Source organism: Amphiprion ocellaris, chromosome 7 (genome assembly GCF_022539595.1).
Source record: "Amphiprion ocellaris isolate individual 3 ecotype Okinawa chromosome 7, ASM2253959v1, whole genome shotgun sequence".
Lineage (NCBI taxonomy): Eukaryota > Metazoa > Chordata > Actinopteri > Pomacentridae > Amphiprion > Amphiprion ocellaris.
Genome location: NC_072772.1, coordinates 23,636,226 through 23,655,564, shown reverse-complemented (window position 1 = coordinate 23,655,564; position 19,339 = coordinate 23,636,226). Strand labels below are relative to the sequence as shown.

At 39.5% G+C, this 19,339-nt stretch overlaps 2 protein-coding genes across 3 annotated transcripts in view; both read left to right on the top strand.

Annotated features, from left to right (window-relative positions):
* The first annotated feature begins 211 nt into the window (after positions 1-211).
* tmem97 (transmembrane protein 97) lies at positions 212-8,764 on the top strand. 2 transcript variants are annotated; one of them, XM_035956840.2, is made up of 4 exons: positions 212-409; positions 512-656; positions 3,149-3,449; positions 8,121-8,764. In XM_035956840.2, the coding sequence occupies exons 1-3, from the start codon at positions 296-298 to the stop codon at positions 3,421-3,423; spliced, it is 534 nt and encodes a 177-aa protein (XP_035812733.1). In that variant the 5' UTR covers positions 212-295; the 3' UTR covers positions 3,424-3,449; positions 8,121-8,764. The 2 variants fall into 2 exon arrangements, with proteins under 2 accessions (XP_035812733.1, XP_023145110.1); XM_023289342.3 differs by lacking the exon at positions 8,121-8,764 and having other exon boundaries at positions 214-409; positions 3,149-4,376.
* A 4,435-nt stretch (positions 8,765-13,199) lies between these two features.
* ulk2 (unc-51 like autophagy activating kinase 2) overlaps positions 13,200-19,339 on the top strand; it is a 44,264-nt gene continuing 38,124 nt past the window's right edge. Inside the window, exons 1-2 of the mRNA XM_023289317.3 lie at positions 13,200-14,313; positions 19,143-19,235. Of these exons, the coding sequence (XP_023145085.2) occupies positions 14,224-14,313; positions 19,143-19,235 (183 nt within the window). The 5' untranslated portion in view covers positions 13,200-14,223. The remainder of the gene's footprint in view (positions 14,314-19,142; positions 19,236-19,339) is intronic.

Genomic DNA, 19,339 nt, shown 5'->3' with positions numbered 1-19,339 from the left:
CTGAAACATATTCAGCACTGCAGTAATTATCCAATGGAAGGCTCTTACCTGTTTGCTTAGTTATAAATCCAGTGGATGCATCCATACACAGACACGACAGATACGAGGAGGCGATATTTACGAGGCGTACCTGAAGCGGCAGAGCGACGCTCCACAGTGTGTTGCGTTCAGGAACGCCCCGTCTGCCTCTGAGAGCCAATAGGATCCAGCGTGGGAACAGGCGTTTTGTGACACTGCTGCTGCGAACTTAGACCTCTTTTCTATTGTGTCATTTGTGCTGAAGAAGTCCGAGATAATGACTCTCCGTGTGTTAGAAATAATCTTTTTCTTCTACTTTGCCTCTCACATTCCCATCACCTTATTTATTGACCTCCAGGCGCTGCTGCCTGGACATGTGTATCCACAGCCGGTAAGTTCTGGAACTAATAATACTGTCAGGTTGCTTCTTCTTCACTGACATGGGATATTTGTAGCTGTAGTTCAGTTCACAGTGTGGACGTGTTTCATGCAGCTCAGAGACTTGCTGAGGTGGTACGCAGAGGACTTCAGAGACCCCATGGTGCTGGACCCTCCTCACTGGTTCAAGTCCTTTATTTACTGCGAGGCTTTGCTTCAAACTCCGTTCTTCCCCATCGCAGCTTACGCTTTTCTGAAAGGTCAGTGAACATAAAACCTGTTTGATTCCGTAAACTCTGTCGCTTCCATGGACTGTATATTATATACAGTCTATGGTCGCTTCACGTTATGAAGAGTCAGTGTTCACTGTCCGCGGGGGCGCGCATTGCTTGGTAAAGCTGTATCAGTTTATGCTCGTCCACAGCTTTGATTATCTGGATTAAACAGTCGTAAAGAAATGATCTCTTGTGCGATAATTCTCATGTCTCTGCATGATTTTACCTGCTTTGTGCTCTACATTATAACCAAACCAGTAATTTGACTGGCTGAATTAGCTTTAAAGGACCAGTTCAACTCATAATGCAGTTTTCCACCTGCCAAAAAGCGTCTGCAGCTCTGTGTCTGAACTGTTATTAATGCATCAGAATAACTCCTCTTCTTTCATGAAGTGATTCTAGAAGGCAAAGTCCTTCTGGAGTCTCCACTCAGCAGCCATCTTGGTAATTGCTCTGGTCCCTATTTAAGTATATGGGTGAGCTACAATGGCTCAGCTGAACACGTTCAATGTTTAGAATCATTAGACAAATCTAATTTTTAGAAAAAAACCTTTAAAAGTTTGATGACTTTGCCCTAAAAACATTTTCCCCAAACGTCATATTTCTACTACACCTGCACACAGTTTCAGTACTTTTCAATACTCAGCTTGTCAGTACAACAACATGACTGGCTGGATGTTTCGTGGTTTGGTTTGGCAGGACATGTGTCATGCAACCGCCATTTTGAATTCTTTAATTTGGAAGTGTCTATGTTATAAAGTCTTTGGTTATCCTGTGTTTTAAAGATAAGAGTCCATGAAATAATTGTAAAAGAGAACATGTAATTACTAATATAATCCATCTGTAATCATGCAGTCGTTAATGTCATGGCTGATTATGCAATAATCTGCAAACTTGTCTTTGATCACAATTGTTTGGGTACAAGAAACATTTAAGTCTCACTAAACGTACACTGTCGTTCAAGTTTGGGGTCATCCTGACAATTTCATGTTTTCCATGAAAACTCACACTTTTATTCATGTGCTAACATAACTGCACAAGGGTTTTCTAATCATCAATTAGCCTTTCAACACCATTAGCTAACACAATGTAGCATTAGAACACAGGAGTGATGGTTGCTGGAAATGTTCCTCTGTACCCCTATGGAGATATTCCATTAAAAATCAGCCGTTTCCAGCTAGAATAGTCATTTACCACATTAACGATGTCTGGACTGGATTTATCATTCATTTAATGTTTTCTTCATTGAAAAAAAGCTTTTCTTTCAAAAATAAGGGCATTTCTAAGTGACCCCAAACTTTTGAACGGTAGTGTATTTTTTCTATTACCAAAGATAAAGTTCTGTGTATTTGCACCATGTGACTGTTTGGTCCGGATAAAAGCAGCTGTATTCGAATAGAAACAGAGTTTTAAGAAGCAGCACACACTCCTGCAGATGGCAGACAATCACTTTTTGGCACAACACCTGTCCCAACATAACAAAAATGTCCTGAGATCCAAACACACACACATCTTAACTAATTAATATAATGTGGAACTGGTTAATAGTGGTTAGTGTTAGCTTAATTTCTCAATCTGCGTGGTTATGAGCAATAAGATAGGACTCTGAAAGAAGTGATTTCAATTCTGTCAGAGCGTCTACTTGAACATCAGGTTTGTGAAGTTGAAAATGATTTGCTATTTATATAGGGTCTTAAAAATGTACATACTTTAACATATTCATTCAAAAAGGCAGTTTTACTGCCCAAACGCAGGACAGAGTCAGGAGAAAACCATCAGCCTACAAGCGTGGTTAACCCCGTAACAAATCAGTTGAGCTATATTTGTTTAAGAATGATATAGATAGTCCTGGTTTATTCATCATGGTTAGATATCCATCAAACTCAAATTCAGTGACTATGAGTGGAATTCAGTTTTTAGTGCTTATAGCATTTGAAAAAAAAAATTACAAATACAGAAACAAGAAAAGCACTCAGAGAGCACAGTACTCCGCCAAGGCTGCTCAGTCGTTGTATGATTTCCAACGGATGAAATCTTTAAACAATTTGTGGTCTTCAGTGGTCAATTTGTAATAAGATCACCAATCATGTGTTCACTTGTTGTCATAGTTACAGTGACACCGTGCCGCTATCTCACAATGATACAGGAATCTTTAACAAATCCGTGGATCCAGACTATAAACTGCATCACTGACAAAATCTAATCACTTAGTCCTTGTGTCATTTCTGACCTTCCCTGAAAATTTCATCCAAATCTGTTGGATTTGGATGAATTTTTCAGTTTATGAGTAGTGTTGCTAACAGAGAGACCGATAAACAGACAAACCAATGCTGATCGTCACAAAACTCTGCTGCATTCCTTGGCAGAGCAATAAGTCAGACACATGGTTCACTGTGTTTCCTATTTAGGGTTTTCACTGTGTACCAAAAACATTCTGCAGCCTGACGCACCCTCTGTTGATCTCTCTCATCTTCTAGGCGGCTGTAAGTGGATCCGGACTCCTGCCATTATATATTCTACACATGTGGCCACCACGCTGATCCCAATCTTAGCCCACATCCTCTTCTACCAGTTCCCTGAGAAACCCCACCCTGGTCCCCAAACTCAGCAGCAGCGCTGGATGCTGGTCTCCATATATGCTCCGTACCTTGTGGTGCCTGTGCTGCTGCTCCTCACCATGCTGCTGTCCTCAACGTACAACTCACCTTCCAAGCCTGGAAGCATGTCAGCCAAAGCCAAGAAGAAAAAGTGAAGCATTACCACACTACTGATGTCTAAGTAATTCTGATTTTCTACATTTCTGAATGAAGCAGTTGAATGTGGCAATTATGTTTATGCAAGAGGCTGTACAACCTCACAACTCATTATCAGGGAAAAACTGCCATTGTTAAACCAGAATGAGCACTTTTAATGTTTTTGGTTTAAATTAAATCCCTGTTTCTTAAATGTGTTTTACCACTGCTGTGTATTACAGTTTTTCTCAGTCGCTTTGGTACATTTCTCAGATCAGAATTGAAATTCTCAAAACTACTTGTTCAATCTTCACATCATTGTGTCACTTGTGCACATCAAAAAAGCCCTTTCTCATTTCTTTGAACATGTTGCAAATGCTTTGGTCCATCCATGCAAATTATTATGTGCAATTCTCTGCTGTTTCCTACATTATCAATTGCTTGTGTCACATGTTGATCAAAATGTATTGTAATGGGTCTCTGTTGAATAGTGTCACCCCCACAACATTTAGGCATTAGTTCATCACGTAAGTCTTTACATGCAAAATGGTTGAACAAGTTGTCATAATATGTCAAGGATATTTCTATACATTTCCATTAGGCTTTTTTTCTAAATCTGTCCTGAATTGGTAAATTGCTCCCAGGTGAATCTTGACTTTCTCTAATGAAGGGAAATGTGTGAAGGGTTCGGGTTTTCTGAAATCGCTCAAAGACACAAGAGAAGATATTTATGATGTGGATGAGAATTTGTGGCCCAACAGACAGGAATGTCAGGAGGTGTAGGAAGACTGCACTGTAATTCCTACAGCACTGCATGTACAGTTTTCCCTAAGGAGATTGTTCTATGTTCACATTTCTACTTTTGTTTTTTGTTTTTTTTCGTGGTTCTATGCAGCGCTGTTTTCCTTTCTGTTTCACAATGACATGGTCTGTCAACAACTTACAATACAAACAGTAAAAGCGTAAATGTGAATCTTGTCCAGTCTCTTGCCATCAATCTCCCACATACACTAAGGTGTAACTTACCATTTACAGTAGCTGTCATCAAAACTTTAGCCATAGTTTCCATCAGAACATCCCTCCAGAGAACACTGTTAGAATGACAACATGACTAAACAATCTGACTGTCTTATCCACACATAATGACACAAGGACTCGTCATTCCGACGGCACTGACATGTTCATTGACACAGATATGTACTTTTGAGACATGAACTAAGGATTTTGAGCAAGAGACTGGCTTTTGCAGGTAATCCATGGTGTTTTGCTATTTGTACAAATTGTTTTGAGAAATGCACTTACTGTTTTGCAAATGTCGAGGATGATTCGTAAAATGTACCAAAGCGACTTGAGAAAAACTAATATGCTGACAGCCAAAGGAATGAAAATCAATCAACTCATCCATCCATCCATCCATCCATCCATCCATCCATCCATTCTCTGTCCTCGTTATCCTGTGGAAGGTCTAGTAGTGTGGCCAACACAGACAGACAATTATTTACACTCACACACACACCCACAATTAGGATGTAAATGTAGGTATAAATGTTCCCATATGAATATATACACCCCCACGTACTGGTAAATTACCTGACTTTCTTTGTCTTTTCTCATGCAGATAATTTTTGCATTCGAGTCACTTTGCTTATGTAATAAAATACGGTAAACCTGAGATGAGGACACAGAGAGGACAGTAGTGACACAAAACAAAAGTCCTTAGCCAGATTTCAAAGGGGGTGTTACAATTATACAGTCAGCTTCTTCCACACCCAACTGTCATGAAGTAAACAGCATGGAGGAGAACAGAGAGAGCATGGTTGGATGAAAGCTGGTCACTCCTCCCTCGGATCTGTTTAGAAGTAAGCTGCTGCTTTCAGGGTTGGATCTCCTCAAATTATCCAGGGATTCTCATCTTCCCCTCTTTTATTTTTTTCAAGCGCATTGCTATTGTTTAAAATGTGCTGTTGATAACTAGGGACTTCCAGATCAAGTGTTTATTCATCCTGATCCAATCTGAGTCACTAAGTATTTATTTAATCTGCCGATCTGATACAATTTTATTAGAAAATGCACATTTCAGGTATTGTAGGTTAGCTGTAGTACCTGGTTGTTCCATCAGGTGGCGCTTCTGTTTAATATCTGAGCGATCAGTGAACGCATCACTCAGAGTACAGGCAGGTCCATGTTGGAGGATTGTGGGGGTTAATCTAACAACCAGCCACCATGACAAAGACTTCGATCAGATGTAATTACCTCTAGCTAGAGCTCAAACTTTGCAGAAGGTAGTAGTGATCAGTGTAATGTTCATATACTGGAGTAGCACATATTAGGTTTACACTGAGTCGTCAGTTAGAGAAATGCCTTAATTGACCCCATTAAATTCTTTGGTTTTAAACAGAGAAGCTGAGGCTACAACACATAAGGAGGCAGTGTAATGTTATTCTCTGCTGGGCATGCCATGGCTCCACTGTATCTCTACATAGCAGAGCTGTTTGCTGTTATAATAATGACTTATTTATGCTCAAATTCTTCCACATTGTACCTTCAAAGTGTCAGCCAATTTAGCATCTCCTCATTCCAAGGAACATTAATCAACACACTGACTGTTGAACATGCACTTTAAAGGCACAAATGTGTGTCCCCTCCTTTACAATAGGACATAATTTATTTCATTTTGTGCAGCCAGAATAGAGAGAGAAATACGGACCTGTGTTAGATTTCTGTCCACTGAGCTAAATTTACTACGGTGACTCTGGTGTAAAGTATGGTAATTAAGTATGTCAGGCCTTGTCCTCCATTGGAAGCAGATGTCTTGGATAACTCTTATCAATTTGTTGTGTGCTGCTGAAAGTTTCAAAAGGTCAGGGTCAAGGCTGCTACATAATCCAGGTAGCACTGGATCAGGCATGAGGCTGAAAATTCCAAACTGTGTCTGTCAGGTATGGTTTCCTTCCTAGTTAGATATGTGGTTCTGGTACATTTAAAACCATGTCAGTGCCTCCTGGGGTGTTGATAAGAATACTGCCAAAATAATTAACATCTTACAACTATGAACACTACATCAGTTCATGTCCAGGTTGGGGTGCTTCCTCAGTATGTATGCATGTGGGGATGGAGGGAATCAAATTTCTCAAACACTTCTGCTGCTAAAACTCAGTGTGTTTTGTTTTAAGTCATTTTGACTAAGACAACTTAACTGCTATGTCATGTGACCCATCCTCTGTTCTGGACTCATATGTGTGGAACTAATGTGAACTTGTCAGACTGCTTGATGTTTCTGCATTTTTTAATTTTTAATTTGTAAAACACATTATTAGAACTTTATATATGTTCGTTATCAAAATATTTTAAGCATCAGAGGGAATAAATATGTTTGTAAAGAATGGTATAATTTCAGTGTTGTATTTTATAAAAGCTAATGAACAATCTGCCAGACACACAGAAGGTGACAAATTAAAAGACTCCGGTCCAGTACAGTGGATCACCAATGAAAGGAATATACACTGGTCCAACACATCGCATTGCTATGAGTGCTTACATTGAATACTGTCTTTAGCAGTGTCACTGTTGTAGTTTGTGTTTGCTGAATGGGATAGAACTATCACAAGTCTCTAAAGTCTACTGGAACAGTACATTCTGCAAAAGGACACGCTGTCCTCACTTGAGCTTAGTGTCAGCAGCTCACGGTCCACCACCACTACTAAGAAGCTCCCTCGCTCCAGTTCTTCTGTTCCCTCTGTTTATCCATGACTAGACAGCTAAACACAGCAATGACTCCATCATAAAGTCTTCTAATGGGGGCAAATGATCTCTGCCAGGGATGAGTCATTTTGTAGAGAAGAGGATGGACAACAAATATCTTAATGTTCTGACTTTAATCTGTCCCTGAGTGAGCTAAACAAAGGGACTTGCTATGACATGCTCTGTGAGTGTTAGCAGTGTTGGAGGAATCACCCCATTTAAGTTCCTGAACAAGCACACACTGTACTGAACACCTATCAGGACTTATTAACACATCAATTTACACATCCTTAGTTAAATGTGGAGGGTACAGTTGCTAAGAAGTGTGATAAAGGCTGAACCGCCATCGGGGGCTTTCCCAAGCTGAACAAATGAAAATGTAGGAGGGGGATACACACTAAATGTGTGGCACAGAACACAAACAGCACTGTGTGGAACTGCACAGGCGTTAGATTGCATAATTAAAGAGAGGGGCTTTCAAGAAAAAAATGACATTCTAAAAAATGGTCAAAATCAAAGCAGTAGATGTGGCTGTGTTCTGACTTTTACATTGTTTATATGACGCCTTTCAAAACTGGTTTACAAAGAGGAATTTTTTTTAACTATTCAGCACCGCAGTTGAATGAAATGCAACCATTTTAGTCCCCTTTAGGCTTAAGCCAGCACTTTGAAGCAATCACAAGGGCTGTGCATGAAGATCTGCACTCTGGCTCACAATGGAGCCATAAATCAGCAATCAGTAAAATTTAGGAAACTCTAAAAACAACTGGTAACCAGTGAGGAAAGGCCAAAGCAGAACAAATAGGATCATTCTTTCTTTCAGTAAGTTTAAGCTTGAGTGAATTTGTAGCTTCATATGTGAAATTCTTTTTGGACTAGCTCCATATATAGTTGTTGTTGTCTAGATGTGGTGATACAAAGGCATGGATGCCCTCCTCAAGTATAAACAGCTTGTGGTTTATATATATATTTACAGAACACAACAAAGGGCCAAGGGTGAAGTTTTGAGGATCACCACAAGTCGCAGCAGCCCCTCACGAGGAGTCAGCACCCAGGATCTAAAGGTTCTGGTTGATAAGTGTGATTGAAACCACTAACTTTTCAAGGCAGTCCAACAAAACTGTGATATTTACTGTATGAAAAGATGAGCTAAGATCAAGAAAAATTAAAACTGAACAATCTCAGTGCATTTCAGTACTGCAAATCAATCCATGTCCAAGCCCTAATGATAATCTTATTACTATTATCACGGTTTCAATTGATATCTACCAATATTAAATACCTGTCACAGTCTTTACAATAACTCTCAAAGAATAAACCACTGCACAAACTGTAGGCCACCAGGAGCCTTACCCCACCTGACTACCATATGTCTGCATTTGATATTTGTGCATGATTGTATTTTCCACTGTTGTTTGTACATTACTGTACACCATGCAGTACACAGCTGTGTAATCTGATCAAATCCAATTCAGCAGTCTGATCTTTGTGACTCTTGTGATGGAACAAAAATTGCATTCAGAGTATCGAAATCAGCGAGCAACCCTTTAACTTTCTTTAGACAGCTTGAGGACACTTAAAGACTAAAACCTGTGCTCCAAAATAAAAGTACAAAACACATCCAGATGGGCTTTTCTTGTGATTTTACTGGACTGCCAGAAAGTCTAATAGCATGAGTTATATGCCAGTAAAAGCTTTACAGCACCATTTCAGCTCTACAAATGCTAAACTCACTCTCATGTGTACACTAGTGTCTTGTTTTGCCATGAGCTCAAAAAGTAATATTCTAAAATAGTAAACTTGCAACAATATGCCAGCAGCTGACATATAGTGTGATGTTAGACTGGTGCATAGTCCATAGTTTTAAATAATTACAAGAACACTAGTTTGTGAGGGAAGGTAATAAGCAGAATAGTGAATCTAATAAATATGCTATTGCATAAGCATGTAAACATGACCCCCTATTAGGTGATTACAAAGCCAGTGGGCCCTGTTAATAGAACCTCTGGAACAACCCAAACAGCAGCACATCTAGAGGTACAAATCTGAAGTGTAACAGAGAGTAGCAGGCCATGAATCTATACTGTTGAAGCCCAGTTCTGAGACTACCATCACCAACCTCAGCAAAAGCGGAGATTCGTCCGACCAGGTTATTTTGGTCTGTGCTCTCTGAAGTCTGCTGACCTATATCTGTATGATTTTATGAATTGCACTATTGCCAAAGGACTGTCTGATTGATTGGATAATTGCTTGAATAAACAGGTGTATTTTTATGGTGCTGGGTGAATGTACATCCTACAGCAGGTAACAGTCCATTGGTGTATTTTAAAAAGGCAACGGCCAACTCTGCTTGCCTTTTTACTGGTTTAAAGGGTACAAACCAAGGGCTCTCACATACAGGGATGATAAAGCTCAATAAATTCAGTTTCTCCTATCTGCTCGTCTGACCTTGTCTTGGGCAACATGTTATTTTGGGTGCTACCAGAAGGCAAGAAACTGGTGCAGCTACAAGTGGCATAGTGTGATCCAAGCTCGAGTCCATGCTTATAGTATGACTTTTAAAAAAATAAAAAAGATCTTTATTTGTGCAGCAATGGAAATTTTGGCTCATTATCTGATCTCGTGATCATTGAGAATCTGCATTACTCCCTATCTTATAGAGGTTTTATCCAAACATCCCACACATGCATTAAAATGTGACATAAAGGGACACTATACTGTTGTTTCAGTGAAATCCCTGTTATCATGGAATAAATTGGTGCTATTTAAATCTTTTTATTTCATCGATCAGATCAGTAAGCCACTTAATTAGTATATTTTTTGTCAAAGTATATTTGGTTGTGTCCATTATCTCTGGTGTCCCTGGGCCACATGGAATTTGCAAGACACCAAAACACAGTCATAGTTGTGATACATTTGTTAAACATAAACAAGAACAGAACATTGCAAGCATAGAACTCTGTGTTCTGTCCTACTCTCTACAAACAAAACCAGCCACACAAAAGGTTCCCTTCCTGAAACCCAGTTAAAAGTTTCTCACAGTCATCCTTCCAGAAGAGCTCATCAGCAATTTTAAACATTTTTCTAAATAGTGTAGCCCTGAAATCATCATTCTGAGCATCTCAACATTAGATGGACCACATGACTAGTCTCATCTAAATCGCATAGTTTTCTCTCTTCAGCAGGACAGTTAAACAAATATATATGTACAGGAATATACATTTAGGAACACTCATACTGTATACAGCAGAAGTGAATATTCCCTTGTGCAATATCCCTTAAATGCCACACAATTAAAAACTGCATCACTTCTCAATAACTGCATATGTCCTAAGTTGAAAAGTAGAATATTTCCTCTTATGAACAAATTAAAAATACTTTAGAAAGACTGTATTAAAAAATGAGGCAAAATTTTGTGCAACTAAACTGAGCACCACTGTGATTTCTAATTAGTCTATTTGCATAAGTTTGGTTACAAAATGAGCTGTGAACAGGAGAATTTTCTCAGTTTTGAACCTATTTCCTGTAATTACTGTATGTCTGCATCACGGCTCCACATGGAAAAGAATTGGCAGAGAAATTAAAAATTCTGATTGTGAGACTTCACAAAGATGGAAAAGGAGAGAGAAAGTCTGTAACAAACTAAAAATCAGTTGAAACATAGTTGCAGCAGTAACCAGGAGGGACAGAATGAGCCATAGCATCACTAGTCAGATGTGTAGTGGCTGTCCTGCTAAAACAACGCCACGTACAGTGCACTACTTGTACAATGAAGCTCTGAAAACCAGATGTGCAGGTGCCTCAGACGTGAGAAAGGGGTAATCGGTGGAAATCAGAGTTTCTGATGTGATGTGAAGAACAGCTCATGATGTCAACCTCATTAGATGTCATTCAAGAAAGCACCCTTGCTTGCTGTTCATCATAAAACTACAAGATGAAACTTTGCTTAAAGACATGAAAAGAAGACAGAACACTGAAAGCACATTCTTTGGTCAGATGGGACCAAGATCAATGTGTTCAGCTCTGATATGAGCATGTATGAATCTGGTCAGGACTCCCACAGTAAATGCATCGTCCTTACAGTGAAGCATGAAGGGGGGTAACAGTGTACTGTATTAGAAATCATGGTGAAGAGCATGATGTATACTAAGATTAAGAGTCATCATCATTTACAATTTGGTCAGTACTGTATACACACTAGACTTGTCATCTAGCAGTTTAATGGTTAAACTACATGTCACATACCTGCAGCATCCACATTGGGAGCGTGAGATCTTTGTCGCATGTCATGTCTCCCATCTTGAGTCTATCCCAGCTGACTCAAGGTGGAGGCAGCAGACACCCTGGACAGGTCACCAGCCTCACTCACATTCACACCTATGGACAATTTAGAGCCACCAGTTAACCTCAGCATGTTTTTGGATTGTGGGAGGAAGCCAGAGAACCTGGAGAAAACCCACACATGTGCAGGGAGAACATGCAAACACCACACAGAAAGATCCCAGGCTGAGATTTGACCCCAGGACTGCATTACCATGCTGACCATAATCTGTTCGGGAAAGGCAAAATGGCCAAACGCAACCCCGTCTTGAATCAAAGCAGAAGGTCACTGGAGAATCTGCATTACAAACAAATAATATACATTTACAGAGGCTTTTAAAAGGGTAGACAGTCACAGATGTATTTGTCTTCAGTTCTTCTAACTATATATATAACTGAATGACAAATGAGAGAAGTCCCACAGCTACAGCCTTTAAAAACCAAACTCATTTTCAGTCAGATTGTCAGTCTGACCTCTGACCAACATTTTCACACAGAGAGGTGTCAGTAGGGTTCATGTCAAGCTTTAGATGCAGCCAACAATTTTTTGTAATTAGTCATGTATCTCAAAATTTAGCTTTTTTAAAAGACAGGACAGCATTATAAACTATATATACTATAGTTATGTTAGCCTGGTTATGATTCCAGCCACTAGAGGGTTTCAAATCTAAACAGACAGCGAACACAAGATGCAACCAACCTTGTTCTATGTTTTGCAACAGCTGCCATTCAAGAGATTTGTATATACTGTAAACTGTATTGCATATCTTTAAGAAAAGAGATTTTTTCTTGTTTTTCAATATATGGTATGGTGTCATAATACAGACACATTCTGCGTGTTCTTCAACTGCTCACATTTTTGTGAAATCATTGCTTGTTTCATATATAATACCTAATCATATCAAGTATTTAACTATTACTAAAATCTGTGATCTTGACATATTGATTGTAATATCCTTCTCTTTCACTTCAGCTGATTTAGCACATACAATATAGTAGTAAATCTTTATAATATACTTTATTCAACTTCTATGTTAATTTTATGTAATATGTAGCCAAGGTGATGACATGTTACATAAATATGTAGGCTGCCTGTTCTTTTTAGAATTCATTTTTAGATTTTGCTTTTTGTTTTTAAATCAAATATAAGCTAGGTACTGACTGTTTATCTGACATGTTGACTTATTATGCCTCTTCTAGACCCTTAAGATCCTCTAACTCTGTCATATGTTCCCCAGAGAGAAATTAGGGGATGCAGCATTCTATGGACTCTATTATTGTTATGTCCGATGTTAAATCTCAATTGTTTATATTCATTTTATTTACTTTTTTGATGTAAAGCACATTGAATTGCATTTGCTGTGCCATGCTGATAAATTGTTATTATTATTATTATTATTATTATTATTATTATTATTATTATTATTATTATTATTATTATTATTATTATTATTATTATTTAGTAATTGGACAGGATTTTATTAAAATAAAAACTGTTTGTACAGCTGTGGATTTTAAATATTTGCTTTGTTCACATTCTTCAAATGCACTTGACATTCACAAAAAGCCATATCAGTTATGATGTTTAAATACAAAATCATATTTTTATCGACCGTCAACGCTTCAGCAGACGGACTAACCCTTGGAGCGGAGGGACATGTCTTCACTGGCCTCCGCGGAAGGATATGCTATAAAAGCAGACCATGGCTGTGGTTGTCAGTATTGTTCAAGTGACGGCGCAGAGGAAGGATCGTCAGGCTGCTGTGATGTGACAGCGCTGTACACAGATTAAAAACTGCTCATTTTATTTTTGCAGCTTAATATACAGTCACTGAACTTGGAAGCAAATGTAATTAAAGACGACACTTCCTCCCAGCGCTAATGTTAGCTGTCCTGTCAGACTTGTCGACGAAGGAAACAACGAAGTGTTCTTTTATGTGGCACGGATGCTCACTGAGGACACGTCTGCGTTTGTCAAGAAGAGACAGATTTGCCGTCTTGTCGAAGAAAACCGATAACAAGGACTAACGTCTTCGGATGAACAACAGTTCTGTGTTGACATTTGCGTTGCACCTTAAGATGTTTTAAGCTAGCACTGACAGGACTAACTCGCTGATGTTGGCTAGCTTTATAGGTGGCGACAACTTGTATATTACAGATAGAAGCAGGTTAAAGTATTCACTGTCGAAAGAGATAATCTGATTTACACATTTTCGTTAGCATGTTTGCAGAGAGCTGCTATGGGCTGCCGCTATGACGCTAGGTGTAGCCACAGGGTTATGTCACTGTCAGGCTAACAGATAGCTCGGCATCTGCAGCTGCCTCAGTCTTTGCATGGTCATGTCCAGCAGGCTTGGCATCATGTAGACTGTCCCTCTGTACAGGTTAGGTGAACGGGGACACAGTATGTTAGTGAGCCTCCTTGGAGCGTAATGCAAAGCTGGATTGCAGCTATCCAACTGGGTCAAAGACTGACAGCTGGCACTGATACAGTTTAGGTCAGGATTGTTGCTAGCCATTCTCAAAGCCGTCCGCTCTATGTGATATTACAAACATCCCGACCCACCCGGAGGACATGTGAATGCATCATGTCCTGGCTGCTTCTCTTATTTATGCAATAAGGCACCAAAGCAGCCTGAAATGAAATAATCCCGCAGTGCGAGAGGCAGCACCATCAGGACTATTTTGCTCCTTTTTTCCCCTGAAGAGGACACCAACATTCAAGGCTATCTAACAGTGCCCAGCATCTACCCACCACAATGGAAACTGTGGGAGATTTTGAGTACAGCAGAAAAGACCTGGTTGGACATGGAGCCTTTGCTGTGGTGTTCAGAGGAAGACACAGGAAGGTAAATAAACGGCTTGGCTGCAATGCTGTGTGCCCTCATCTCTCTCTTCTCTTACAGGAAAAAAGGGCAAGCAGACAGATTCATTTGAAAATCTGGGTCAGTCGGTGCCAGTGGAGTTCTGCAGCAAGCATATGTAGACCGTCACCTTTTTTGGGGGGGGTGGGGGGTAGCAATATTTACTTTCAATTTTATGACTGAACATCTGTATCCAGACTGATGTAATGTACAGGCAGGCTGTAGCAGGTCATTATTTTGTGTTATTTCGTCAGCCTGATATTAGTTGTATAAGTGTATTTATGCCGTTTCGTTCATTCATGAAATGGATGAGTCAGGCAGCAGTCAATGACTTGCTGACGTACTGAAGTAGGAGGGAGGATGGGGTGCAGTGTTTTTCCTTTGGCTTTTTTAAGGATACAAGCCCTCCTTATGTAAGAGCTGCACAAGATTCATTCACAGTGATGCACTCAAACCTATTTGATTTAATGGTCAAAAATGAAATCATTACGTTTGACCGAGCTGTGATTTTACATGCAGAGAAGGGCACTAGGATGGTAGGTTTGTTTGTGTATATGTGACTGAGATGCAGGCAGGAGATGACATCATATTGCCCCCGTTGCTACTGGTGTGAAACAGATGGTCCTGAATTCCTCAATGAAAGCCGCATTAGAGCATCACCATGCTCCCTCCTCGAGCTCAAACAGAGCAGCTTCTATCTTGTTATAAGAATCAATAATAAGCTCAGAGACTGAACTTGCAACCAATGACCTGCTCATCATTGTAAACTATGCATGTGTGTGCATGAATCTGCCGCTGCTCACATGCTTAGCTATCATGTTAGAACAGAGCTGGCATGTGATCTGTGTATTTACTGTGTAAGTCCTATCATTTGTGTGCCATTTAACCTATTTATAGGATTGTTTCCACCTTAGAGGAGCAGGAAGGTTAGAGCCACCTGCATGCAGCAGACCTAATGGATTGCTTCATTGCTTAGGCAGTGGTGGATGTTACATGTGGGCTCGTGTTGCACTGTAATATCAAGTTATTAGGCAAAGGTTCCTTCGTGATGAGCAATCGTATTTTGTATTTTATAGCTTTGTGCTGACAAATGTCAAAAAGAAACACAACTTTTATGTTATAGTTTTATGTCAAATTCTGTTCAGTTACTTATACATCCCAAAAAATGTGACCCTCTGCAGCTCTGAAAAAACTTATAAAAATTAACACCTTTCAGAAAGGCACATTGTAGCAAGGTTGAGCTATGATGGCCTGGTCTGTCTTATTTTCCTGTGGTTGAAATGTAATCGTGAATAAAAAAATAAATAAAAATAAGATCCTCTGTCCATTACGACTGAACGATTCTGGGAGAGCATGTAATTTACATTTTTATGACAGATATTGCAATTTGATTTGTGATGTAGTCTTTTAAAGTCAAGCTTCAGTTTAATATTCACTGTGTGACACTTTTAAAGCATATGATGGAACATTACCACATAAAGTACCATCAAAAGTGTGACTGTCTCACAATGAGGATGGCATGAATTTATAGAACCACTGGCGTAACAGTTTAAACAGTGGGTGAAACATGATGCAGAACTGACATGGTGTGGCTCCTAAATAATGAGACTGAGTTTGCATCAGTTGAACCACAGAGTGTAATATGAATTATGTAGCATACATTCATCAATAGGCAGCATAAACAACCCCTGAAAATTGAATTTGCTTAAATTAAATATAATTGAATTACGGCATTAGTTTCATAGCCACACTGAGTATATCCTAAATTGCAGCCCTTGTTTGCTAAATCGATTATTTGTTCAGCCAAACTGTCCATTTTAGAAGTTTGGAAACCTTTAATCCTTGACTTCCGGTATGGACATCAAATTGTAGTTAGACGCTATCAAAATACTTTACTAGGAGTTTACAAATGCAGAGCATCAGAATAGCCCAATGCCATGGAAAGGTTTTTTTTTTTTTTAACACTAATGAAATATATTCAAGATAATCTTGTTTAAAGACAGACAGGTGACAAGTTAAAGGAAAACCCTGAACCCTTTGACCCCTTCAGTGAGGGGGTCCAGTGATTCTGTTACGCTATGGGAGCTTTTTACTGGATTGGTTTGGATTCACTTGTACACTGAGACAAAATTAACATTTTAAATCAATGCAAAGTTGTTCTGAGAGATCACCTCTGGTCTATGATGGAATACTTCAGTCCTGATGGGAGTGGTCTCTTCATGGTTGACAATGCCCCCATCCATAGGGCACTAAATGGTGAAAAAGAATGATATGATTTATATGCTTTGACCTTCAGAGTCATCAGATCTCAACTCAGCTGAACACCTCTGGGAGATTTTGAACCATTGTGTCAGACAGCACTCTCTAACACCTTCATCAAAACACCAAATGAAGAAATATCTTTGAAAGAATGGTGATCATCCCAACAGTAGAGTTCAGAGACTTGGAGAGTCAATGTCAAGATACATTGAAGTGACCAAACAACGTACTAAGACACTTTATGATGTTTCTGCCTTTAACTTGTTGCCAATCTGTACTTTATTGAGGTAAACAACAGTAAAAATATGTTGATATAGACATGTTAAACACATAGAAATTTGGTATTGATCGTTGGCATAGTCATTGGAACTCTTCGCCACACTGAGAGTTAACCTCTGAATATGACACACTCAGTGAATATATCAGCATGAATGAGGTTGTTAAGACAAAGTGGTGGTTTCCAGAAGCTTCCTCAAGTTGTTGAAGGGGCTCAGTTTCAAACTTTACAGGACATTTGTAATATAGCTGAAGTTACCCTTGGAAGATGGATTTTTGATGAAGTACATTAAATGTGTTGCATTCTCAAAAGCTGAAAGTGCATTTGATTCCAAAAACAGCTTAAAAAAATGTTTGTACAGGTTAAGAATTATGTGAAATATTTAGGTAAATGTGGTGGTGGTTTGAGGTCAGATCATCAGATCTCATATTGTCAAGCTACATTCTTAAAATGAAGTGTGGGAAGATAAATCAGATGTAAAAATATGACCTGGGAAAATTGCTTGGTACTCAGTCATACCTTTTGAATTAATTGTTAATACTGGGTAGTTACTCGGTACAAAGCCATGATTACTCCTAGTGAAGCACAGGTTTAGGTTGCTGAAGTATGTTGAACCTCCTTTGGTCATAGTCTTGTGCTCTCAGTCCCAGTCTTCCACAGTCACCTTCAGCCGTGTCTGGTGACGCTAATCTGTTTGTTGTTCACTCGTCTATAATTAGCTGTGATTCATAAATGAGATCATACATTATTCCGGAAAATGAAAGCGTGTTTCTGTCTTTGCAGCATGACTCTGATCACGGCGTAACTGCTTACTCCGCACTGCTTACCTCTCCATTATGTGGCAAGCCATTAGTTTGGTTTGAAGGAAAGTCATCCTGCTCCTCCCCGTCTCACCCTCCAGCATTACATGATGGACCAGTGGGGTCACTTTTTTTCTATGGGTGTAGTGTCAGCAGCTCAGTCACAGTTGGTTGGGTAGGATGTCAGTGAGCTGGAGATAGATGCAGCTCAATTGACAGTGTATTACTGTGTATTGCACACACACACACACACACACACACACACACACACACACACACACACATGGACTCATGTCACTCACATGCAGCCTAACTCGTGTGCTGGATTCTATGCCAGGCTCTAGGCGGACTGCACCCGCAGAATACGAACATCTCCTATTAACCTAGATTCATCTGGAAAGCGTGTTTTTTATTCATAGGTCCTTTAGTTAGCCTCTTGTGTAACTGGCCATGCAGATTTCATTTGTCTATTCTGTCTGTGTTTGTCTCTCAAGGGCATAGAAACAGTCTAGCATGCTCCTGGTCTATTTCTGCATGCTTAGTTGGGTGTTTGCGTGTGTAGCACATGTCCTGAGCGCCTTTGAGTTCACGTGAGCTCCAGAAGTCTTTTTATACCCACTACTGGAGCTCATCTGGAAGCATTATCTCAGGCCAGAGAAAAAAAATAGGTCCACCTCCTCATGCTTAGCTTTTAGTGTAAGTAGGCTGGCATTCTAGCTGTCATCTGAGTGCCTCGTCATTCAGCGTGTCATTCAGTGCTGAAGGCTGGAGGAGCTGTCAGAAAACCAAGTGACCTGGTGTTATTGCGACGGCTAAAATTTCCCTTGTCCTTTGAGCCAGGTCTTACACAATGATGCCAAGAATGCAGTGTAGGCCAAAGGCCCTGGCTTTTTTCATTTACACATACAGCGCAGTCACACATACTGTGCTTGGTCTAAATACTGTAAATATTTTAAAAAAATAAAGTCTATTAATATAGTACACTATAGTATGACCAGACATTATGGATACAATCCAATACTCTGATCTTGTCACCAAGGAAAAATTACAAATATTCTGTATTCAGCTCTTATAATATGAGCCTTGCGTGATAAACCCTGACACCAAGAATATAAGAGCAGAGGTGCTGTTTTGTATTTGCTCATACATCAAACACCACATATTTATTGAGCCTCCTTTTATTGACTGCATGCTGAGATGAACAGTGTTTGGGAGGATAACTTACCATGTCAAGTATTTTCTGAAAGAAAGCATCACTGACCAGTATAAGCCTGTATGCAAACCTGTATATTGTTATTTCATTAATAGCAACAGTCCTGCACTTCCTCCAGGGGCAGTTGGAAAATGAAGGAAATCAGAACCTTGAGAAGAAATGGATAGGTGACAAAGACTAACCCTGAAAGGTTTTAAAAGAACATCTTGATTAAGCTTGTCATGTAATCCGTTTTCTTGTCTGTCCTGCTTTCTGTGTTGTACAGAAGACAGATTGGGAGGTGGCCATTAAGAGCATTAATAAGAAGAACCTGTCCAAGTCCCAGATCCTTCTTGGCAAGGAAATCAAAATACTGAAGGTGAGCATGGCACTGAAGGGCCTCCCATTTATCTCTTCAGGTTACTTAAAGAGTTATCTGACATTGGCCTTGTGTGGCTCTGCACTATTAACGGAAAAGGGCCT

Coding starts and splice junctions, on each gene's coding strand:
- tmem97 (XM_035956840.2), top strand. CDS start 296: ATGACTCTCCGTGTGTTAGAAATAATCTTTTTCTTCTACTTTGCCTCT. Junction 410..511: donor GACATGTGTATCCACAGCCG/GTAAGTTCTGGA, acceptor TGTTTCATGCAG/CTCAGAGACTTGCTGAGGTG. Junction 657..3,148: donor AGCTTACGCTTTTCTGAAAG/GTCAGTGAACAT, acceptor CTCATCTTCTAG/GCGGCTGTAAGTGGATCCGG.